We start from the raw sequence: 26,278 nt of genomic DNA, 5'->3' as shown, positions 1-26,278 counted from the left end.
AAAACACAAATCAAACTGATGTAAAAAAAAATATTTTCGTGACACTGTTCCTTTAAGACATTTTCTTTCCCTGTATTCCTCCCCGACCCCCTTCCCTTATATTTTTTTCTCTATTCTGTTGCAACTTTACTCTATTTCTTTATGATGAGAAGAAAGTTGGAAATGTTTTTAGGCACATACAAAGGCATTTTTTTGCCAAATAAATTGTGTCGTCCCTTAGATGGAGGTTTGGTACTTTGAAGACATCTTTTACTTTAGTTTTGTTCAATAACATAATAAAATGTCAAAAGGGTTGCCTCAGGACTATAGTCCCTCTCCATATGACCTATTAGGACATCATAGAGGAGGGTCCCGAGACAAAATGGAGAGCAGTTCTGAATGAGCAGATCCTGTTCTGGCAGACTCGGGCCGTCCATATGTTACAGCAACGATCATTCATCTGTGAAATGTAATACTACATTTCCCCTCCAGTGGCCACTGCAGATGAAATGCCTGGCTGGCCAGAGCTTTCCTCGGCAAGACCATCTATTTGCCAGGAATGCATGGAGCAGGAACGGGGGCAATCGGAGGCAACCCCTTTAACAAATTGATTGTGGACAGCTCAGATGACTTGTAAGCATACGCTCCCGTGGCCACGGGAACAACAGAAGGAGACATTCACCTAGATGACAAACTTCAAAACATGGCATGTAGAACATAGGTAGCAATGAGATGCTACTGATCAATAGATAACCCTGGAAGTAGCACTCATCATTGACTTTTTTGTTGGAATCAATGGTCTCTGTAGCATTGGGCTCTTATGTTCTGGTTTCTTTTACTGAGATGAAAAGAGTTGTTGAGAATTTTTCTTTAGAGATGCTTACGAGACTAAAGAAACTAAACTAAAGAAATGATAGACAGCATGCACCGTTCCTATAGTCTTGATCCACGCAGAGGTTTAAATATAGGGGGGTACAGAGGTTGTGGTCGCAACGAGGCCCTGGAACCAGATGAGGACCAAAATACCCTTCTGTCCCATAAAAGTAGCCAAATCGGATAAATGAAATGTAATAGTTGGGGGCCCTGTTACAGATTTTGCATTGGGGCCCAGAAGCTTCAAGTTGCGTCAATGTTCCAGCCAATAGGAAAAAATTAGCATAACGCATAAAGACTTTATCCCTGTTACTGATATAGCCCTATTAGGTGAATAACAATAGGTGCTACTATGTGTAAGCAGGGGTGTAACTAGAATTCATAAGACACTATTGCTAATTCCAAGATGGGCCATTCTTGAACTTGACTTGGCCCCATTGCAGCTTCTATGACTACCACAGCTACAGTGGTCACTTGTCACACCAATAATCTGTATAATAAGAGACTCAGGGTTCCCTAGTGGGGGATTCAGAATTGTTGAGCTCCCATAGAGGCGACTGATTTCAATGGGCACCATGTTATGATTGATTTACCATGTGGTGGTGCTACTGAAGAATTGACCCACAGTGATCAACTGCTTACAGCTGATCACTGGGGGTCATGCTCTGGTCAGTTTATTTTCCTTCGGCCCTTTTAACAAAGTAACATTGAAAAGACTAAGAGGCTTTATATCTATCTTTATCTATCTACTGTATCATATTTTTTATCTATCTATCTATCTATCCATCTATCTCATATCTATCTATCTATCTATCTATCTATCTATCTATCTATCTATCTATCTATCTATCTATCTATCTATCTATCTATCTATCTATCTATCTATCTATCTATCTATCTATCTATCTATCTATCTATCTGTCTCTCTCATCATCTATCTATCTATCTATCTATCTATCTATCTATCTATCTATCTATCTATCTATCTATCTATCTATCTATCTATCTATCTATCTATCTATCTATCTATCTATCTATCTATCTATCTATCTATCTATCTATCTATCTATCTATCTATCTAGTCGTCCAAAGACAGGCAGCACTCCAAGTTTTAGTGAAAAAAAATGGCTTTTATTTAGCCCTTGTGCAACGTTTCGGCTCAGCGTATGGAGCCTTTTTCAAGCATACAAAAAGTGTGTAAAACAGTGGTATATATGGGGATCAGACACATGATCCCATTAACAGGTGATTAGCATAAACAGTAGATAAAAAGCAGTAATACAATCATTACAATTTAAAAAAAAGCATACATGTGAATACATAGTGATCAATGTACAAAGTAAACCAGACGAATATAAATATCGCTGGATGTATAAGGAGCATAAGTGTTAATTGATAAGCATACTATTAAACCCTCACATGTGTAAACCATAGGAAATAATTAAAAACAATACCATGTGGTACTGTGGATCCGTTCCAGTGTGTATCCGGCATTCTAAAAGTTGATGGGCGCTTGTCAGTGACGCTGGTCCATGTATTTTCATGTATCAGTGGCGCATTTCCGCGCATGCGTATCACGGTCTCGAAGCCGGCAGTGGCCATCTTGGTGAGGAAATCTACATAAGGGTTTATTGTAGTGTATCAGCGGCGCACGCGCAGAGCGCTTCGAACAGCGAATTCCTCGCAACTAGGCATACATAAAGATAACTCCCTGAATGGGATCTATCACCAATATATCAAAATTATAAACAATTCAAAGCTAGATTTTATTCTGTATATAAAAAAGATTGATTAAAGAAATATTCAATGATATTTCTATAGATGTATAGTTTTACTTTGTTTAGAAGGGATATATTTCATAGGTATAAGAGTAAAAAATAAATACACCAAGTTCCTGAAAAAACGCTGTAAAAAACGCACCATGTGCACAGTGACATAAGACACTGACAAATGTGTTAAGAAAAAACAAATATGCAAAATTAGCCATTTCAAAGACATTCAATGGTATTTCTATAGATATATGATTCTACTATGAATAAAGTAATACATTTCATAAGCATAAATGTAGATAATGAAAATACCAAATTCCTGAAAAATGCTGTCAAAAACGCACCATGTGCATAGTGACATAAGATACTGACATATGTGTTGGGAAAAGGCAATTTTCAAATTTTTACAAAATTTGCAAAATCAGCCGTTCAAGGACATTCAATGATATTTCTGTAGATGTATAGTTTTACTATTGGTAAAAGTAATGTGTTTCATAGACATAAGTGTAAATAATGAATACACCAATTTCTGAAAAAACGTTGTAAAAAACGCACCATGTGCACAGTGACATAAGATACTGACATATGTGTTAGGAAAAGGCAATTTTCAAATTTTTACAAAATTTGCAAAATCAGCCGTTCAAGGACATTCAATGATATTTCTGTAGATGTATAGTTTTACTATTGGTAAAAGTAATGTGTTTCATAGACATAAGTGTAAATAATGAATACACCAATTTCTGAAAAAACGTTGTAAAAAACGCACCATGTGCACAGTGACCTAGGACACTGACACAAGTATTAGGGAGGAAAAAACAAATATGCAGAATTAGCCATTCAGTGTGGATTCGATACTAAGACATAACTTCATAGAACATACTGTTTTGGAGACAAAAATAGCGCATAAACACCGTTAAGAAGGTGGAACGATACTAGTAATTTTTTCACACCGAAATGGAAGATCCAGAGTAGACATAGTAAATGTTTGAGAAGAAATTAATACAGATGATCTGAAAGAAATACGTAAAATGTTATATAAATTTTATACACTCATTGTTATACACAGAGAGCTTATAGCCCACGTATCCTTGCCTGTGGAAAGGTACATTTCTAGATCACACCAGATGTAACAGAGTCAACATTGAGTCTGTTAGGTCTCAATGTATGTAGTCTCTCTATCCACTGTAGTTCCTTATATTTAAGTAATTTTATGTGATTGCCACCCCTACGTGGAATCGGTACGTGGTCTATCAGATAAACACGTATTTCCCTCTCCGTATGTCCTGCCTCTGTATAGTGTTTGGATACCGGGAGATCCAACCATTTTTTTTCGGATGGTATAACGGTGTTGGTTTAACCGTGTCTTAAATTCAAGGGAGGTTTCTCCAACGTACAGGAGATGGCAGGGACATTCAAGAATATATATGACATGGTTAGAGATACAATTTAGATAAAACCTTATGTCATAGGACCGTTTAGAGCATGGATGAACAAATTTTGGTACTTTTTGTATCAAAGGACAATTAATACAATTCAGACATGGGAAGCACCCAGTATTGCGTTTGGTAAGATAGGTCTGTCTGTTTGTTTTAGCGGAACCTATATCAGAGTTCACCAATCGATCTTGTAGATTGGGTGATCTCCGATATGAGAATAAAGGATTGTTCTGAATTTCAGGGATATGTGGTAAACTATTTCTCAACATAGGCTAATGTTTTAAAATAATTTTATTAATAGAATCACTGTTCTCCACAAATGTGGTGACAAATGGAATACGAGCAGGTAACGGATCTCGCGTCTTGATCTTTAATAGTGTGTCCCTATACATTTGTTCCACTTTTGTCCTCTGCTGTTTAAGGGGCAACGCTGGATAACCCCTACGAATAAATTTTTTTCCATGTTCTGAAGAGTATTGTAAATTTTTCTGTCTTCACTAGTGATACGCTTAGCACGAATATACTGACTAGTGGGTAGGCTCTTTACCATAGAGCGTGGGTGATTACTATTGAATTTTAGTAAGTTGTTCCTATCAGTGGTCTTTACAAACAGCTCAGTTGTCAAACTTCCCTCCCGGATATTAATCAATACATATAGAAATTGAATAGATGTATCGGAGCTTACTAGAGTAAATTTAACCGTGGGATCTATGGTATTTAAGAATGTATGGAAAAGTTGAAGTTCAGTAGCATCACCTGTCCAAATGACGAAGACGTCGTCTATGTATCTCCACCACCTCAGGACCTGACTAAAGTGGTGGGAGACATAGACGAACGTCTCCACAAGAAATATCATGTATGTATTTGCGTACGTGGGGGCCACATTTGACCCCATCGCCGTAACTTGAGTTTGTATAAAGAAGTCGTCCCGAAATAAAAAATAATTATCCGTGAGGATAATTCTCAGTAAGTCAAGGAAAAATTGTTGAGCCTCGTTGGTGTATCTAGTTTCTTGAAGGTACATATCTATCTATCTATCTATCTATCTATTTATCTATCTATCTATCTATCATCTATCTATCTATCTATCTATCTATCTATCTATCTATCTATCTATCTATCTATCTATCTATCTATCTATCTATCTATCTATCATCTATCTATCTATCTATCTATCTATCTATCTATCTATCTATCTATCTATCTATCTATCTATCTATCTATCTATCTATCCATCTATCTATCTAAAAAATAGAAAAGCAGCACAATAATAAGTATTGAGGTGTGTGCCAAGCCTCTAGACCTCAGCCTCCAATCCAGAATTTGTATATAGAAAAGAATAGGCAGCACTCCACATGAATTTCAAAAGTGAAAAGATTTTATTCACTCATACGTGAATGAAAGTTTCAGCCATCAACATGGGCCTTTCTCAGGCATGAAATTTGTCTGTCTATCTATCTATCTATCTATCTATCTATCTATCTATCTCTCTATCTCTCTATCTATCTATCTATCTATCTATCTATCTATCTATCTATCTATCTATCTATCTATCTATCTATCTATCTCCTGAAATAATATCTATCTATCTATCTATCTATCTATCTATCTATCTATCTATCTATCTATCTATCTATCTATCTATCTATCAATCATCTATCTTGTATCTGTATATCTTTATATTCTATCTATCTATCTATCTATCTATCTATCTATCTATCTATCTATCTATCTATCTATCTCATATCTATCCATACCTCCCAACTGTTGAATTCGGAAAAGAGGGACATTTTAAGCCACGCCCCTAACCACGCCCAATATCCGGCATAAACACATCAAATCACGGCCACATCCTTCTTCAAATAACGCGCGCGCATTCTCACGGGGATCTCTAGACTGTCTGGATATCACCAATTTTATGGATCCGGTTATATCGTCCTTATGTTACTTTTCCTATTTTGGGTATAACATATGCCCATCACGGCGGCAGCTGCATGACAAACCAAAAGGCTGAGAACAATGAAAGTCAAGAGGGAGACCCTTTGGGGATGACTTTTCAGCTGACAGGTAGCAGAGTTACATGATGGGGATTTTTTTTTCCAGTTGTGTAACTCTGCTACCGGTCAATGGAAAAATCATTCACATGAGCTCCCTTGTAGATCGCTTCACACACAGCCCCCTGTAGATAGCTCCACACACAGCCCCCCTGTAGATAGCTCCACACACAGCCGCCTGTAGATAGCTCCACACACAGCCGCCTGTAGATAGCTCCACACACAGCCCCCCTGTAGATAGCTCCACACACAGCCCCCCTGTAGATAGCTCCACACACAGCCCCCTGTATATAACGCCACACACAGACCCCTGTAGATAGCGCCAGACACAGCCACCTGTAGATAGCTCCACACACAGCCCCCTGTAGATAGCGCCACACACAGCCCCCCTTTTGTACAAAGCACCACACAATCCCCTAACCCTAGTACATAGTGCCACACAACCCCCCTCCCCCCTTGTACATAGTGCCACACAACCCCCCTCCCCCTCTTACATAGTGCCACACAACCCCCCTCCCCCTTAAACATAGTGCCACACAACCCCCTTATACTTTGTGCCACAATGCCGCCAGAGCGGAGAGCGGTAGAGGTAGCCGGCCCTACTGCTACCACTCCCCGCTCTGCTTTGATGTCACTCACCGTCAGAAGAAGGCACGAGTCTTGCAGCGGCGTTCTCACTGGTGTCGATGCCGGCCCGGGAGTGGACCAGTCCAGTCACCTGACCTGTCACCTGACCGGTGAGGTCAGATGACAGGTCAGGTGACTGGACTGGTCCACTCCCGGGCAGGCATCGATCCCAGTCAAACACCGCCGCAAGACTCCTGCCTTCTTCTGATCATTGCTGCAGACGTCCGGCATGCAGTCCGCCTGTCAGCAGCGATTAGCTGTTTTGATACAGCTGCCGCGCCCAGCGGGACATTTTCCAGACCGCCCGGGACAGCGGTCAGAAACCGGGACTGTCCCGCCGGATCCGGGACGGTTGGGAGGTATGATCTATCTATCTATCTATCTATCTATCTATCTATCTATCTATCTATCTATCTATCTATCTATCTATCTATCTATCTATCTATCTATCTAAAAAAGTCCTAATACAATGTCAGCCGCACAGCCTTGTAAATCGTAGGTGGGTGCCGACCTGCCCAGGTCAGGGCTAACAGACCTGCTGTAGTAGAATCCAAAAATCAGGCAGCACTCCAAGGTATAAGCAAGGTAGAAAAAGGTGCTTTATTGGTCCATATACACATATGGACCAATAAAGCACCTTTTTCTACCTTGCTTATACCGTGGAGTGCTGCCTGATTTTTGGATTCTATCTATCTATCTATCTATCTATCTATCTATCTATCTATCTATCATCTATCTATCTATCTATCTATCTATCTATCTATCTATCATCTATCTATCTATCTATCTATCTATCTATCTATCTATCTATCTATCTATCTATCTATCTATCTATCTATCTATCTATCTATCTATCTATCTATCTATCTAATATCTATCTATTTATCTCATATCTATCTATTTATCTATCTATCTCCTTGGCTTAGACAATGTTGATATTATTTGGAATTCTAGCATAATCATAATGTAAAATCTGTATTTTTTCTGAAATAATGCGTAAAAATAAATGAAAAATGCTAAAACAATAAATAAAAAAACCTCAGTGTTTCCAGTAACACATTTAATAGTCACATCAACTTTTTTTTACCAGTGCTAAATCAAATGGAATGAAAATGATCAGCCCTCTTTAGCTTCCCTGGACCATTGTCCAGATCTGAACTAGTTGTTTATAATAGTCTCTGATTTCAAGGCCACCGTTCCGGCCCAAAGACCGATCATGTCACCGGAGCAGCGCCTGTCAGTCGCGGTTCTGTCCTGCGCAGCAGATCCTCACAAAGTGAAGGTGCTCAGTGGAAACCAGTCTAAAGCATTTAATCTATTATTAATCACTTAGCAGAGGAATGATAGGACTCGAGGGAGCCTGAGATATAAATATTTATGACCTTGTTAGCAAATGCTTTTTAAAGAGACAGCGGGAAGATGCTTAGTGTTTAGATTACATGTCACTGTGCATAGACTTCATGTCATGTCACGGATCAGGGATATTGTAAAGTGCTGCCGTTCATCATAGATGTCAGGATCTCTAGCGTCTGCCCATCTGGAGGAAAAAGTCAACTGAGATGTCGAGGGTAATGGAGATACAGACAGATTTTATTATCACGACCGCTTCTGTCAGGCCCTGCGATAAAATGACATAATTGTACTGTATGCAATGTAAAATAACTGGACTATACCTATAGGGGGCGCAGTGGTAGCAGATGCCCCTGGCCTTGGAGCCTAAGGGGCCCAAAAGACCTAGTGACCCACATGAGGGGACCAATTCTGTTCACCCCTTAAGGATGCAATATATTTTGTGCCTTAATGGCGCAACAATGTTTTTCAATTTTTTTTTACTTGGCATTCCAAAAGTCGTACCATTTTTATTTTTCTATCGACAAAGCCGCATGAGGACGAGTTGTATATTTAAATGGCAACATTTCGGGGTGCATATAACACATTGTATAATTTTTAGACATTTCTTTAACCCCTTACAGGTCAAGCCATTTTTTCTTTCTCGTTTTACACTCCCCGCCTTCTATGAGCCATAACTTTTTATTTTTCCATCAATGGAGTGGTGTGAAGGCTTGTTTTTTTTTGTAGGAGGAGTTGTAGTTTCTATTGTCACAATTTAAAGTAACATACAATGTACTGGGAAACTGAAAAAAAATTCTATGTGGGGTGGAATTGGAAAAAAATGTGAATCCTCCATGTTCTTTTGGGTTTAATTTTTACGTCTTTCACCATCTGGTAAAAATGACAAATTTACTTTATTCTGCTAGTCAATACAATTACAGCGATACAAGACTTATATATTTTTTTTGAATGTTTTACTCCTTTTACAAAGAAAAATCTATTTGTAAAAAAAAAAAAATTCCCATATTCGGAAACCCATAGTGTAATGCTGGGGATAGGGACAAAGACAAGTGAGCCCTAATCTACCCGCCACTCAGTCCCTGCCTACTTGCAACGACCCGCCCTAGGCGACGGGGTACAACTGGGCGACGGTCCCTACACTCAATAGGTGCACGACAGACAAACAGACAAGGATACAAAGAAGCAAGGGGAATGGGGAAGTTGCCCACGGAACACCGTGAGCAACAAGCGAGGTGAACGAGCCGAGTCAAACCAGGAGATGAGCGAGGTACAAATACGCAGAGCAGAAGAGTGGTCAGAAAAGCCAAGGTCAGTCACAAGCAGAGGATAAGTAGTTCAAGAAGCTGAAGCAGGGCCAGGAAACCAACAGAGAAGAATCACAAGCAAGGAGGAACAGGAAAGGCAGGTATAAATAGACAGAGGGCGGGAGCTAGCTGAGTCTGGCCAGGCTGCGATAGGCTCTCCCACTCCTAAGCCTGCCATCCTGAGTGGTGGAAGATGGAGTCAGTCTCACAGACATAGAAGCAGGTGCAGACTGATTACCTATGGGTGTTGACACAGAAGCTGTGCCTGGCAGATCCTTTAGGGTATGTTCACACGTAGTCAACAAAAACGTCTGAAAATCCAGAGCTGTTTTCAAGGGAAAACAGACCCTGCTTTTCAGACGTTTTTTTACCAACTCGCATTTTTCGCGGCGTTTTCACGCCGTTTTCGCGGCGTTTTTTACGTCCGTTTTTGGAGCTGTTTTCATTGGAGTCTATGAGAAAACAGCTCCAAAAACGTCCAAAAAAGTGTCCTGCACTTCTTTTGCCGAGGCTGTATTTTTACGCGTCGTCGTTTGACAGCTGTCAAACGACGATGCGTAAATAACAGGTCGTCTGCACAGTACGTCGGCAAACCCATTCAAATGAATGGGCAGATGTTTGCCGACGTATTGGAGCAGTATTTTCAGACGTAAAACTAGGCAAAATACGCCTCGTATACGTCTGAAATTTGGCCGTGTGAACATACCCTTACACATAGCTTTTTTATTTTTTCGTCGATTGAGCAGTTTGATGGCTTATTTTCTGCGGCACGAGCTGTCGTTTTTATCAGTACCATTTTTTAGTACATACGACTTTTTGATCACTTTTTGTAAAAAAAATTCACATTAAAGTTCACCAAAAAACAGCGATTCTGGCATTTTATATTTTATACTTTTTACAGCATTCACTGTGCGCATTAAGTAATGCTATATGTTAATAGTTCAGACTTTTACGGATGCAGTGATACCAATTTTGTTTATTTTTTAAATTCTTTTACAGTACTTCAGAGAAAAAATGGGAAAACATTTTTCTTTTTAACTTTTTTATTGTTTTTTCACTGCCAAAATCTTTATTGAACGTTTCTTTACACAATCTATTTGTCCCCCTAGGGACTATACAATACTAATGTATTGCAGTATATTGTAATTTTTACCGTCTTCAGAGTCAGAGTAAAGGCAGTCCTGGGGGTCTTCATTAGGACCATGGGCTACGATGACAACCATCGGCACCCCACGATGGCGTTGTGAAGGCACGATAGGCTGTCAGAGGGGGCCGCCCCTCTCTCTAACTCCTCAGATGCTGCGGTTGCGATTGACCGCAGCATTTGAGGGGTTAAACAGCCAGGAACAGCGCGATCGCTGTTTCTGGCTGTTAGTGCGCTCTATACCTCTCCCTCTGCACCACGACGTGCACTTACTTCAAAGTGCGTTAAGGGGGGAATGAAAAATACAGAATACAGCAATTCCACAATTGTTTTTTGGGCTTTGTTATTAACAAGTTCAACATGATGTATAAATCCGCATTATAACTTTATTTCCTAGGTCGATACGATTACGCCGATACCAACTGTATGTACTTTTTTTATGTTTTACTACTATTGCACAATAAAACACTTTCTTTTAGGAAAAAAACGTTTTTTGTCTCGCAGCATTCCAAGAGCCATAACATTTTTACAATAATGTAGTTTAATTTGGGCTTGTTTGTTGCGGGACAAGTTGTCTTTGGCACCATTTTGGGATACATACAACTTTTTGATCACTTTTTATTCTGTGCTTTTAGCTGCGTGTTATATCAAGTCCAGATTCAGCGCAGCGTCTACCAGGAGATTTTCAAGCACTTCATGCTTCCCTTTGCTGTCAAGCTTTATGGAGATGCCGATTACATTTTCCAGCAGGACTTGGCACCTGCCCACACTGCCAAAAGTACCAATACCTGGTTTAATAACCACAGTATCACTGTGCTTTATTGGCCAGCAAACTCGCCTGACCTAAACCCCATAGAAAATCTATAGGGTATTGTCAAGAGGAAGATGAGAGACACCAGACCCAACAATACAGACAAGCTGAAGGCCGCTACCAAAGCAACCTGGGCTCCCAGAACACCTCAGCCGTGCCACAGGCTGATCGCCTCCAGGCCACGCCGCATTGATAACACCTCAGCAGTGCCATAGGCTGATCGCCTCCATGCCACGCCGCATTGATAACACCTCAGCAGTGCCACAGGCTGATCGCCTCCATGCCACGCCGCATTGATAACACCTGAGCAGTGCCACAGGCTGATCGCCTCCATGCCACGCCGCATTGATAACACCTCAGCAGTGCCACAGGCTGATCGCCTCCATGCCACGCCGCATCAATAACACCTCAGCAGTGCCACAGGCTGATCGCCTCCATGCCACGCCGCATTGATAACACCTCAGCAGTGCCACAGGCTGATCGCCACACCGCATTCATAACACCTAAGCAGTGCCACACCGCTGCAGAAGTTCATGCAAAAGTAGCCCCGACCAAGTATTGAGGGCAGATACTGTACATACTTTCAGTAGGCCAACATTTCAGTATTAAAAATAATTTTTTAAATTGGGCTTATATAATATTCTAATTTTCTGAGACACAAAATTTTGGGTTTTCAGTAACTGTTACCATAATCATCAACATTAAAAGAAAAAAAATGCTGGAAATAGATCACTGTGTGTAATGAATCTATATAATATATGAGTTTCACTTTTTGAATTGAATTACTGAAATAAACAAACTTTTTGATGATATTCGAATTAATTGAGAAGGACTAGTATAAAGCATTTTGTAAGGGGAAATATTTTTGGGGGGTTTTGAGGAGGATGGGTGGGATTTTTTTTATTTTTCTATAAACTTTATTTTTATTAACCTCTTTTTTAGTCCCACTATCAGAGTTAAATATTCTAACTTCTGATCACTTCAATAAAATATGTATTACTTTAAAGAGAACCTTTCACCTGCCCATACATGTACAGCTGAGTGTAGCATGTAATGGGGAGGGCTGCACAAACCCTGGGGCATTTTACATTTTTTTCCCTACCCTCCTCCATTATTTAGATATCAGTGCCGTTATATTTGGCACCCCATATTTAAATAACCCCCTGAACTGTCAATGGGGCGTGTAATGGCATGGGGGCGTGTTACTATGGCTGTGACACTGTCCAATCAGATATGCACAGTGCCACAGCAAGAGCTGGAGGGAGGAGAGTGTGTGGGTGTCACAGCGATGTTACATGCCCCCATGCCATTACACGCCCCATTGACAGTTCATGGGGTTATTTAAATATCGGGCACCAAATATAACGGCACTGATGTCTAAATAACGGAGGAGGGTAGAATTATTTTTAAAGTGCCCCAAGGTTTGTGCAGCCCTACCCATTACATGCTGCACACAGCTGCACATGTATGGGCAGGTGAATGATTCTCTTTAACTGCGATTTTATTAGAATAAAGTTATTGTCCGTTACAATTAGTTAGAAAAGTAAAGAAAAATAAGTCATCATTTTGAGATTCATTATTATAGGAAAAAATATCATAATTATTAAAAAATAAAAACGTGAGAAATAATTACAGAGAAAGTCATGATAGATTTTCTCATAATAGTTTATGAGAAAAAGTCGTGAGTCTAGACCCTTATAATTTTTTTGGGTTCCTACCACTCTGACATAGCTTTACAGGCAACTAAAGGCACAATTTCAATTATACATGGTGTAAAAAAGTTAAACTTAATTTATATTTTATTGGAAATTTAAAGAAAACCTTTAAGAGTGGCTTGTGCTGTGTGATCTCTCTCGCGACATCACACAGTCTTGTTATTCTGCAGAGAGAGCGTACGCGCGCGCAATCACGAATGCGTGCATGCCCATTCGCGCGCACATCTTTGACATCTCTACTGCCAATGATACTGGATGTGAATAGATCTTCTTCTCCTCGTTTTCTTTTCTGTGGTGACGATGCCTGGATGTGAGTAGATCTTGTCCTCGTGTTCTGTTCCGTGTCGGCGGGAGTATCGTCGGAAACAGCAACGTCGGAGATGTGCGTGCGAATGGACGTTCGCGCATGCGTGAGCGCGCGCGCATGCTCTCTGCAGAACGACAAGACTGTGTGATCTCGCGAGAGAGATCACCCAACACAAGCCACTCTCACACTGTCCATAGCTGATTGGACAGTCAGAGCGATAAGTAACACGCCCCCATGCCATTTAGAATTAAAGAAACGCCCCATTGACAGTCCAGGGGGTTATTTACATATCGGGCACCAAATATAACGGCACTGATATCTAAATAACGGAGGAGGCTAGAATTTTTTTTCAAGTTTGACAAAGTCTGTGCAGCAGCGCCTATTACATGGTGCACTCAGCTGCACATGAATGGGCTAGTGAAGGGTTCTCTTTAACAAATACAATAAATAAGTATAAATATACAAATATTTTAGATATATCAAATGACATAGTGTGTGGTGGCATCTTCTGTAAAAATGTATTCAAGTTGAAGACCCACTTGGGTTAGGAGATGTTTGCAGTCAAAGCATCGTGAATTTCAGGATAATGGGAAAAAAAAGTAACTCTCCTAAAAAAAAAAAGTTACAATGAAAAACAAGAATATTTTAGACATAACAAATGGGTTACCCATGATATTGTGTATGGTGACAACCCTGTAAAAATGTATGCAAAAGATGAAAGACTCATTAAGGCTAAGAGATATTTGCAGCCAAGTATCATGATCCCAAATTTCAGGACCATCGGGCCATGAAGCTCACTTTTTATCTGGCTTGTGTGCAGGTATGAAATCCTACCAGATGGAATTACCCTTTAAGGCTGGATTCACACGAGCGTGGCGTTTTTGCGCACGCGAAAACGTGGCATTTTGCGTGCGCAAAAACCACTTACCAGCTCCGTGTGGCAGCAGCATATGATGCGCGGCTGCGTGATTTTCGCGCAGCCGCCATCATTATGACACTCCATTTGGATGTTTGTAAACAGAAAAGCACGTGGTGCTTTTCTGTTTACATTCATCCTTTTGACAGCTGTTGCGCGAATCACGCGCGTCCCACGGAAGTGCTTCCGTGCGGCATGCGTTGTTTTCACGCACCCATTGTCTTCAATGGGTGCGTGATTCGCGCAAAACGCAGAAAGAACGGACATGTTGTGACTTTTTTTCAGCGGACTCACGCTGAGTAAAAATCACGCACATGTCCGCACGGCCCCATAGACACATATAGGTCCGTGCGACGCGTGTGAAAATAACGCGCGTTGCACGGACGTAATTCCCGTTCGTCTGAATAAAGCCTTACAAGAACACGTTTGCTGCAGTGAAATGAAGTTGTAAAAACTACAGGAAAAATAGGTTCATTTGCTTAATTTGTCCAGGCAAATATCCAGCAGAAACTAACTGCAGGCACCGCAGATAAGAATGGAGTCATTTTGTAATTGTTAATTGATAATATAAATTAAAACAATGATATTTGCCTGAGGATGTCGAAATTAGCCGGGCAAAGAGAGCAAGAAGAGGGAGAGAAAAAGGGGAAGATTGCAGTGAGAAAATGACTAATTCCCTGATGCCGGTAATGGGGAGGAAAAGAAAAGCTTTGTTCGCTTCTACAGAACGGCTATAGCGGATGTGGCTCGGCCCTGTAGAGTTCATGGAAACATAAAAAGAAAGGCAGCTTTGAACATGACAATGTGGTGCGCTGGTTTAGCTGATAGTCCAAGTATATATTTGTATATATTTTATTATCCCTATCTATATTTACACATAAAGCTCCAGATCTACTTCCCATGGAGATGAAAAACTGCTTAAAAAAATACAGACAGAAATGTTATCTGATAAGCAGTACAAAGACAATGTAGTCAATTCTATCATTCATTGAGGCATTTAAGAAAAATCTGTTTGTAAAAACCCCCCTAGATTGCAAGGCAACATTCTTTTGTTTCCCGTCCTCCTTTGTACAAATCTCAGATCAGATCTGTCTTTGGCTGTAAGGCAACTGGCTGCAGCAGGAGCTCTCCCCGTTGTTCTGTCTATATGAGACCAGATATGCAAAACCCCACCACCTGTGCAAACCTATCCTATGTCTGTTTTAGTGAATATTTTTATTCTCCATAAACTAACAATTCTGGAGTATCTTTTCTTTGAGTTCCATGTTGTGTCATTCCTCTTGGAAATATATCAATAAAGTGACAACTGGGTATTACCATTCCCCTTGTCAAGTGGATGTGTCTTCAATCAGTTCTGACAGTATCCGACACCCAAATGGCAAGGGGAATGGTAGTGCCCAGTTGTCAATTTATTGAAACATTTCCAGGAAGAATAACAGAGGAATTTCAAAACGCAAAAGTTCTAAGAAAAGAGACTTCAGAAATCTTAGCGGACAGGTCCTCCTTAGGATAGGAAGATTTTTAATCGAATGTTACAATCTGTTCCAGGGCTCGTCGATGTGTATTTAATTGCTTACTTAAACATTTAGTTATCAGTGTTTTTTATTCGGCTTTGCTAATTTTTAGCTCTGCAGGAAAGGCGTTTCCCTTTATTTTTAGTGCGCATTGATCTACATATGTGTAGTGATGTGAACTGAGTCCTGAATAAGACAGAAGGGCCGAGGAAGGAGAATAATATTTGATATGTAGTGGGCACACATCTTTCAGTCGTGATTTGCATTCGATTACTCTGTAAGTAGCAGCGCAGGGCACAAGGGCAAAGTAGCTTAGAACAAAGATGATCAAAGTATCTGTGAAGTGTACACCGGTATGAATAACATGCAGAATTCTGTCATTGTCTTAATGACACCCTCCCTCAATGTCACTGTGGAGAGGGATTACTTGTGCCGCACAACGATTGTTTTTTGGAGGGTTGAAAGAGGGCTGGAATGAGTCTTTGTGACCTGCAGAGAGGCGCTTGAACATTACATCAAAAGGCATCAAACGGCAAAAGAAAAAAAATGAGGCCTCAAACTGTCTTTGTAAAATTACCATCCTTCCAATCTTTCAGCAAGGCTTTGATACCCTTCCAAGTTGTAAGTAGATCGCATTCCTCCTCCTATGACGGGTAGAGGAATGCAACCATATCATTAGATTGCACTTAGCTTTACATAGGCGACGTGCTGACTATATGCCTAGAGGTACATTGCGGGCAGTTCCGATGCTGATACATTCATATCAATAAGAAGAATGTTAAATAGCATGTAATGCAATGTTTGACATCAATATGTATCAAAAGTCTATGTGCAAGGGTAGAAGAGCTGATACACTCATCATAACACTCTGTGATAGCTATGGTTTTACATAGGGCTGCAGGTTATTCTGCTGCTCTTAACTCTTAAGAGTTACCATGATGTACAATGATTGCATGAGTGAGACTCTAGTCTTATTACGAAGAAATTCATTTGCTTTGTCTGCATCGTTCTTTTTACTGCTTCTCACAGTAGACTCAAGTTGACTGATAGCCTGGCAGTCCTGCTGGGCATAAACAGTGGTCTAGCTATAGGGGGTGCAGAGGTAGCTGTCCAGTTGCCTGTCAGAGACACAGAGGAGCAGTGATCACCGAAGCCGTCGGTCCCGCTGAACTGACGGTTCAGCTTTGACCGTAAGATATTAATCCTATTCAGGATACATCTCAAAAAGTTAAAAAAAAAAATCCCTTCAAACATTTACATAACCTTTAAGATTCTTCTTTCTAAAGGACCATGATGATCGAAAAAAAATTTCTATATAATTCTTTGGATTAGTCATAGACTATAATGAGTGCGAATTGGAGAATGGACCAGATCATTGATGACCTCTCTGGAGTGTAAATATCCGGAAAGTTTAACATTCCAAGAGTCAGACATTTCTGGCTGATATAATTTCATTTTATATGATTTATACATTTCATTCTAGAAAAGACTGCTGGAATGGTGGACCTGTGATATTGCCCTCAATGTTCTCTGCACCCTTTGTCTTTCCTGCAAAACTTCTGGTCCCTTTACTTTCCAGAAAAGTCATATATTCATATATATTTACATGTCAGAAAACTGAAGGAGTAGCTTGGCCTGGTGTTCCTTGGGCACATAAACACAGATGGTTCTGAGGGTCCACCTTCCATCTATACAGAGCATGTGTACCTCCACTTTCAATTTTTTGTAAACTTTCACACACAGGACATATAATCAATAAGGTTTTGTAGGGTATTTGTGAATCCTCAACCCATAAGAAATAGACCCTAGTGGCAATCAATTGGCTCCAATGTCAGCTCCAAATGGGGTTGTCTTCTGCTGGACCCTTGGGGCCCATTATTGTGTCAGAGCCTGGGTCCACTGGAGGAACTTCTGGTACTTTGGTGGGTCGGTCCGACTCTAAGAACGAGAATGAAAAGCCATAAAAAGAACATTATCAAAGTGTCATATAGTTTACTATATATAAGTCTTCATGGGCCGCTATAGCCATTGTATACCACCATAGGTGCATTTTTAAAATTGAACTGATTGAAGCAAAAAAAAAAAAGCACTACGCAATTCCACTCCGGGTCATTTTGCGTGGCAGCAAACGGAAGAACTTGGCAAGAACACTCGGATACGCATGGCAAAACGCATACTCCACTTTATATCAAATTATTAAAAAGTAAAAATAAAAACATTTTTACTCAATAGTATCCTGTCCGTTCTCAATGAAAGTGAGCAATTCAACAGACCCTCAATATCATTTTAGATTGAAAGAAAAAAATTAATCAATCAACAAAAATGTTTGCTGTAGGAAACCTTCATTAATATTAACAATATGTACATAAATTATATATATATGAAAAAAAATACAATTTATATGTGGTACAGTTTGTATTCATCTGTTGTGTGCAGTCAGAACTGTCATTGTAATATTGAAGACAAATGAGAGCCATTAAGCTCCGGTCAATAGGGACAAAAACATTATTTTTGAAGTACTGGTTTATGAGTCATTTATATATATTTTAAACCCATCTCAGTAGTCACATTGATAGATGGTTACACAATGAAAGCTAAAATAGGGATTAATTGAATTTTAGATCTGGTAGAATTTGTTTTTTGTTTTTTAGCTATACCGGCGAATACTTTCTATTTCTAAAATTTTAAAAAGAAAAATACCTTTGTGTCAGTGAATCATCAAAACATAATAAAAAAACGACTTGGTAAAAAATAATAATAATATAAATGGACAATAAATCTAGAAAAAAAATCAAGCACAAAGCAAATACCTTAGTGTCAGTATGTAAGTTCTTGACAGTGTGCTGAGGATATAGAAATCAGGAGTCTAGACTATCTCCACACTAGATTTTGGCTGATACTCTGAAGAGGCAGGATTCAGTTGAAGAGGCAGAGCTAAGTTTGCCAGTCATTCATTGCAGAAAACGCAACGGGGAAAATGTTCTGTTTTTAGACAACTTGGATGATTTCCTGCAAACTTTTTGTGTTTTTTTTTTTAGGGCTTGAAAACTTTCTGTGGAACAATCGATCTGCAGTGATGGATTTTTATTTTTCTTTCATTCTCAGTTGTAGTTGTTACCCTACACACAAGATAGGTCCACCTTCATAATCAGTAATTTATTTTTTTATTTTTTTGCTCCTAAGCATCTGAAAAGAAGAATTAAACTGCAAATAGTCTTCATGATAAATTCCCTATCGTTTTGTGCATACAGCTTTTGATGCAGATCTCTATGTCTCCATGGTAACAGACTACAAACAAACCATGTGTAGTCTGATCCTGTAGTTATACTCTCTGCCATCTGTCCTTTACTTCCTGCTAACTTTCATTTGACAGATGGAAGAGAGTATGACTGCTGGATCAGACTACACAGTGTTTATTTGTAGTCTGTTACCATGGAGATGCATAGATCTGCATAATAGCCGTATACATAGAAAAATAAAAAACTTAAAACTGGTTGCTAAGGAAGCAGAGATAGAAGTTTTATTTTTTTTAAATGTATTACCCCTCATATTGTTAAATGGGACAAAATATGATAAAGGAAAATATCATAATGGTGCCACTCTTGTCTATCTGGTATTGCAGTTCATCACTATTCAAGTGAGTGGGTCTGAGCGGCAATACTTGACTCAGCCCATGGACAAGAGTGGCGCTGTTTCTGGAAAAAACGCAGACCTTTTTTTCTTATCCTGGACAACCCATTTAAATGACTTTCAGCATTTGAATGGATGGGCTTTGCTGTAGAATTTAGGAATACAGTGCTGTGACGCATCTGTCACACGAGGAATACCAATGGCACCCGGCGGAACCCATTGATTTTAATGGTTTCCATTGGTGTTCCGTCATGGTGTTCGTCACCATACCATTTCCACTTTTTTTTTTAATGGAATCTGCGACAGAACTCAGATGTGAACTAGGCCTTAGTAGTAGTATAAGCATCGCATATCATAAAAATGACCATTATATACATAGTGTAACTAGTTGTAACATAATACATACATACTGTACATTATATAACAGGCTTATGTGCATCTTACTGACCTCTAGTCTCTTCTCGCAGTTTGTTCACAGTTCGCTAAGGGAGTGTACGCCATATTTGGATTCTATGATCGAAAGACGGTCAACATGCTGACATCATTCTGCGGTGCTCTCCACGTTTGCTTTATCACCCCCAGCTTTCCCGTAGCTACATCCAATCAGTTTGTTCTACAGCTCAGACCGGAACTTCAGGACGCTCTTATTAGTGTTATAGAATTTTACAAGTGGAAAAAGTTTGTGTACATCTATGATGCAGACCGAGGTAAGATTGATCTTTATGAACAATATCGGCCTTGTTGTTGAAATTTAAGAAGTCCGAAATAAGATTTTAATCCTCAGAGGAGAAAACGATTTGACAGTTTTGAGATTTTTAGTAAATCAGATTGATTCATATTTTGAGAAATCAATGAATGAGGGACAATTAAAGGTGATACATGAGATTAGAAAAGAATGTCTGCTTTCTTCCAAAAAGAGCACCACTGTTGTCTATAGGTTGTGTCTGGTATTGCAGCTCAACCCTATTTAAATGAATGGTGCAGAGGTGCAATACCAGACATAGCCAACGAACAAGAGTGGTGCTGTTTATGGAAAAAAGCATTCATGTTTTTCTAATCTCATACAACCCCTTTATAGAGCCTCTCCTCTATAATATTTTTTTTTTTTAATAACAATGTATGAGGCATTAGTATAGTAAAATTCCTTTAATCTGGGATTAGTAGACTTTTCCAGTTTCTAATATATTTTGTATTACTAGACATTACGAGATCAGTATAGAAAATGAACATTCATAGATAGAAAATCTCCAGAAACACATCTAATAGCAAAAGAACTTCCGAAATCATGTACCGCCCTTCCTCCTCCATCTACAGACTATATGCTGCATTTTTCTGCTTGCTGTGGTTACCTAATAATTCCAGGCTACAGAGTACCATAAAATTACATATAATCTATGTTTTTAAACATCTGCATGTTATTCATATGTTCTACCCAAGTTGACATGGGTTTCCACCGGTTATACCAGTTTCCTCCCATGAACCAAAAACGGTACATAGCTTCCTATAGAGTTTGTCCAATAGTGTACACATACATACTGGCTTTGAAGAGGGAGATTAACCCATTAATGCATTGTCACATACATGTACATGACAGAAGTTAAAGGGCTATATGGAGTGGGTTGACGGGCTGAGCGCGCTCCGTACTCAGCGCTGTCAGCTGTGTAATACAGCTGACACCTCAATGAAACGGGCAGAAGCAAAGATCACTCTGATTCTACCCGTTTAACCCCTTAGATGACGCGGTCAAAAAAGGTCTGCCATGTTTGTACTCCTGTACTACTATGTTTGTACTCCTATTAAGCCCTGCCTCTGGCAGGGCTTAATGGGAGCCTGTCAAACTGACGATAAACTGCAATACCTTATTATTGCAGTATATAGTGCTAGCGATCCAGTGATTGATCACTGGTTATTGTCATCTAGGATTTTTTTTAAAAAAAGGCTACAGTTTTTTTTAATCTCTAAGTTAAAAAAAAAAACCTTTTCCCATTTTTTCTCTAAAGTAATATTTGAAAAAAAATTAAATTAACATAACTGGTATCACTGTATCCATAAAACTCCAAACTATTACAATATAACATTATTTAACCCACACGTGATCACTGTATTTAAAACGCCAGGATTCCTGTTTTTTTCATCATTTTAGCTCCCCAAAAATATGGGATACAAAGTGATCAAAAAGTCACATGTACCCCAAAATGGTGGCAATAAAAACTAAAGCTGGACCGCAAAAAAATAAGCCCTTAACCCGATAGTGACCGGCCCATCGTGTTTCTACGTCGGTCACTAACGGGCCTTATTCCGATGCCATAGACTTTTTACGTCGCGGCATCGGAATAAGTTTACAGAGCAGGGAGCTGTCAAATCTCCCTGCTCTCAGCTGCCAGAGGCAGCTGAGGGCTGGCAGCGTCCCTGCTCTGCCGGGTGAGATCGATATTAGTATCGATCTCACACGTTTAACCCCTCAGATGCGGTGCTCAATAGCGAGCACCGCATCTGAGTGGTTTTGGAGAGAGGGAGGGAGCTCCCTCTCTCCCCCACCGACACCCGGCGATACGATCGCCGAGTGTCTGTGTCTCTAATGGCAGCCGGGGGTCTAATAAAGGCCCCCAGGCTGCCTGGAGTGAATGCCTGCTAGATCATGCCGCAGGCATGACCTAGCAGATGCCTGTCCGTGTTAAACGGACAGGCAGTAATACACTGCAATACAAAAGTATTGCAGTGTATTATAAATGCGATCGCAGAATCGCATATTATAGTCCCCTAATGGGACTAGTAAAAAAGTGAAAAAAAAGTTTAATAAAGTTAATTTTAAAAAAAATGTGAAAAAAAATGAAAAACCCAGCTTTTCCCCTTACAAAATGCTTTACTATTAAAAAAACAAAATAAAGTTAAAAAGTTACACATATTTGGTATCGCCGCGTCCGTAACGACTATAAATCTATTACATTATTTAACCCGCACGGTGAACGCAGTAAAAAAATGAATAAAAAACTATGGAAAAATTGCTGTTTTCTGTGAATCCTGACTTTAAAAAAATGTAATAAAAAGTGATCAAAAAGTCACATCTACTCCAAAATGGTACCAATAAAAACTGCAAGACGTCCCGCAAAAAAAAAAGCCCTCATACAACCGCATCGGCGAAAAAATAAAAACGTTACGGCTCTTCAAATATGGAAGAACAAAAACAAATAATTTTGAAAAAAAAGCGTTTTTACTGTGTAAAAGTAGTAAAACATACAAAAACTATACAAATTTGGTATCGTTGCAATCGTAACAACCCGCTGAATAAAGTTATTGTGTAATTTATACCACACGGTAAACGGCGTAGATTTAGGATGCAAAAAAGAGTGGCGAAATTTCAGATTTTTTTCTATTCCCCCCCAAAAAAAAGTTAATAAAAGTTAATCAATAAATAATATGTACCTAAAAATGGTGCTATTAAAAAATACAACTTGTCCCGCAAAAAACAAGACCTTATACAGCTATGTCGACGCAAAAATAAAAAGGTTATAGCTCTTGGAATGCGACGATTGAAAAACATAAAAAATAGCTTGGTCATTAAGGTCCAAAATAGGCTGGTCATTAAGGGGTTAAACGGCTCAATCGACGGGAGAAAAAAAGTTATGGCTCTCAGAATTTTTTCTTTGTAAAACTGGTAAAACACAAAAAATGATATCAATTTGGTATCACTGTAATCGTATCAACCCATAAAATAAAGTTATTAACATGTAGTTTTTATCGCATGATGAACGCTGTGAAAACCAAACCCAAATACAATGGAGGAATTGCTGTTTTTTTACCATTTCACCCCACAAATAATTTTTTTTCTGTTTCCCACTACATTATAAGGTAAATTAAATGGTGTTATGAAAAACCACATCTCGCCTCAAAAAAAATAAGCCCTCATATCGGCTACATCGACGGAAAAATAAAAAACTTATGGCTTTTGGAATGACGGAAGGAAAAAACAAAAATGAAAAACAGAAAATTGGCCCACTCATTATTTAAAGTCCACCATAGGGTTAATGGAGCATTACATGATGCCTATTTAAATCGATGGGCTGTCCATGTAATGCATGGACATATCGAATACTCCAGAGTGAGAGACGTTCTCTGCTAATGGATGAGGGTCCTAAACTGGGAACCCCCTCCATATATTAACCCTTTGACGCATTATCACGTACATGAACGTGATAAGTGTCATAGGGAAGTATGGAGGCCGCTCACGGGCTGAGTGCCCTCAATACCCTGCGGGTGTCAGTTGTGTTTTACAGCTGACAACCCAGACTAACGGCCGGGAAAAGTGATCCTGCTGTTCCTGGCCGTTTAACCCCTCAAATGCTGCGGTCAATCGTGACCGCAGCATCTCAAGCGTTGATAAGAGGGGGGCAGCCCCCTCAGACAGCTCATCGGCTCACTCACACCGCGATCAGGGGGTGCCAATGGTTGTCATGGCAGCCCGGGAGCCTAATGATGGCCCCCAGGTCTGCCTTTTGTCTTCCTCTGTGAAGCCTGTGAAAATGACAATATACTGCAATACATTAGTATTGCAGTATATTGTACCAGCGATATAACAATCACTGGTTCAAGTCCCCTAGGGGGACTAATAAATGGTGTAAAAAAAAATTCAATAAAGTTGTTATTAGTAGTGAAAAAAAAAAATATGTTAAAAGTTAAAAAAAAATACCCTTTTCCATTTTTCCTCTAAAGTATTGTAAAAAATAAACAGAATTGGTATCGCTGCATCCGTAAAAGTCTGAACTATTACAATATACCATTATTTAACTCGCACAGTGAACACGGTAAAAAACTAAAAAATTTAAACCAAATTTTAACGCCAAAATTGCTGTTTTGTGGTTACCTTAGCTCACAATTTTTTTTTTATAAAAAGTGATCAAAAAGCTGTACGTACCAAAAAAATGGTACCACTAAAAACTACAGCTCGTCCCGCAAAAAATACACCCTCACACCACTAAATCCACGGAAAAATAAAAAAAGTTATGGTTCTTGGAACGCGGGGAGTGAAAAACTAAAACAAAAACATTAACAATAGCTCGGTCCCTAAGGGGTTAACTCAGAATACCCTAAAAGGTGTATTTGAAAATTGGTTTTCTTCTAAAACATGCATAGGGGATTAAATTAACCTAGTCAGTCCTCCTGATCATTGTCATTCCCAACTTTTCTGTTTTTAGGTTTATCTGTCCTCCAAAAAGTACTGGATACAGCAGCAGAGAAAAACTGGCAAGTGACAGCAGTGAACATACTCACCACCACAGAGGAAGGCTACCGCTTGCTGTTTCAGGATCTAGACAAAAGCAAAGACCGTCAGGTTGTAATAGATTGCGAGTCGGAACGACTGAATGCAATACTCACCCAGGTAGTGTTAACATTATCCGCAAAGGCATCTGTATACCTCTAATTTCCGCCATTTATATGACACTGGCCACCTACTTTGTTTCCATTGTCCATTGAATACATATCCAAAGAGAACCTGTCTGCTCTTCTGACATGTTTGTTTATTTGAATTTACATTGTGCCATTACTCTGTAGTTCCTCCTGGTTGTCTGTGTATAAATTGACAATTATGAAATTAGGAATTACCACATGTCCCTGCAGAGTGTGTAGGGGCTTCTCCCACAGTACAATGCACCATAGGAGCACTATAGGATCTTCGTTAAAGAGGTTTATTTGTTTTTTAAACCTATAAAACTCCATATTAGCAATAGCGAAAGACATCTGAGTGGCCCCCAACCCAGTGCCCCCACACAGGGACCCCTTGGTATGCTCCACATAGTATAATGCCCCTATCGCTGCCCCCACACAGGATAATGCCCCTATGGTTGCCCAGACAGAATAATGCTCCCATAGCTGCCCCCACATAGTATAATGACCCCTTAGTGACCCCCACACAATATAATGACCCCTTAGTGGCCCGCACATGGTATAATGCCCCCATAGCTGCCACACAGTATAATGCCCTATACTGCCCCCTGCACAGTATAATGCCCCATAGCTGCCCACATACAGCATAATGCCCCATAGCTGCCCCCACACAGTATAATGCCCCTATAGCTGTCCCACATAGTATAATTCCCCTTTAGCTGTCCCACACAGTATAATGCCCCTATAGCTGTCCCCACACAGTATAATGCCCATATAGTACCTCTAATGCAGTACAATGCCCGATAGCTGCACACATACAGTATAATGCCCCATAGCTGTCCCCACACAGTATAATGCCCATATAGTGCCTCACACAGTATAATGCCCATATAGTGCCTCTCATGCAGTACAATGCCCCATAGCTGCCCACATACAGTATAATGCCCCATAGCTGCCCACATACAGTATAATACCTCATAGCTGTCGCCACACAGTATAATGCCCCATAGCTGCCCACATACAGTATAACGCCCCATAGCTGTCCCCACACAGTATAATGCCCCTATAGCTGTCCCCACACAGTATAATGCCCCTATAGTGCCTCTCACACAGTATAATGCCCATATAGTGCCTCTCACACAGTATAATGCAAATATAGTGCCTCTCACGCAGTATAATGCCCCATAGCTGCCCACATACAGCATAATGCTCCTATAGCTGTCCCCACACAGTATAATGCCCCTTTAGCTGTCTCTACACAGTATAATGTCCCTATAGCTGCCCACATACAGTATAATGCCCCAATATTTCCCCCATACAGTATAATGCCCCTATAGCTGTCCCCACACCGTCTAATGCCCCTTAAGCTGTCCCAACACAATATAACGCCCATAGCTGCCCACATACAGTATAATGCCCCCATAGCTGCCAAACACAGTATAATGCCCCATAGCTGCCCCCGCA

At 39.9% G+C, this 26,278-nt stretch overlaps 1 protein-coding gene across 4 annotated transcripts in view; it reads left to right on the top strand.

Moving 5' to 3' along the window:
• Positions 1-26,278, top strand: part of GRIA1 (glutamate ionotropic receptor AMPA type subunit 1) — a 231,002-nt gene that overhangs the window by 108,319 nt on the left and 96,405 nt on the right. For 2 of the 4 annotated variants that reach the window (XM_075856123.1, XM_075856124.1), the window contains exons 3-4: positions 19,900-20,139; positions 24,625-24,809. In XM_075856123.1, the coding sequence (XP_075712238.1) occupies positions 19,900-20,139; positions 24,625-24,809 (425 nt within the window). Of the gene's footprint in view, positions 1-19,899; positions 20,140-24,624; positions 24,813-26,278 lie in introns of all 4 variants that reach the window. The other 2 variants (XM_075856121.1, XM_075856122.1) reach the window with 1 other exon arrangement.

This window comes from Rhinoderma darwinii, chromosome 3 (genome assembly GCF_050947455.1).
Source record: "Rhinoderma darwinii isolate aRhiDar2 chromosome 3, aRhiDar2.hap1, whole genome shotgun sequence".
NCBI lineage: Eukaryota > Metazoa > Chordata > Amphibia > Anura > Rhinodermatidae > Rhinoderma > Rhinoderma darwinii.
This window is presented reverse-complemented; position numbering and strand designations above follow the sequence as displayed.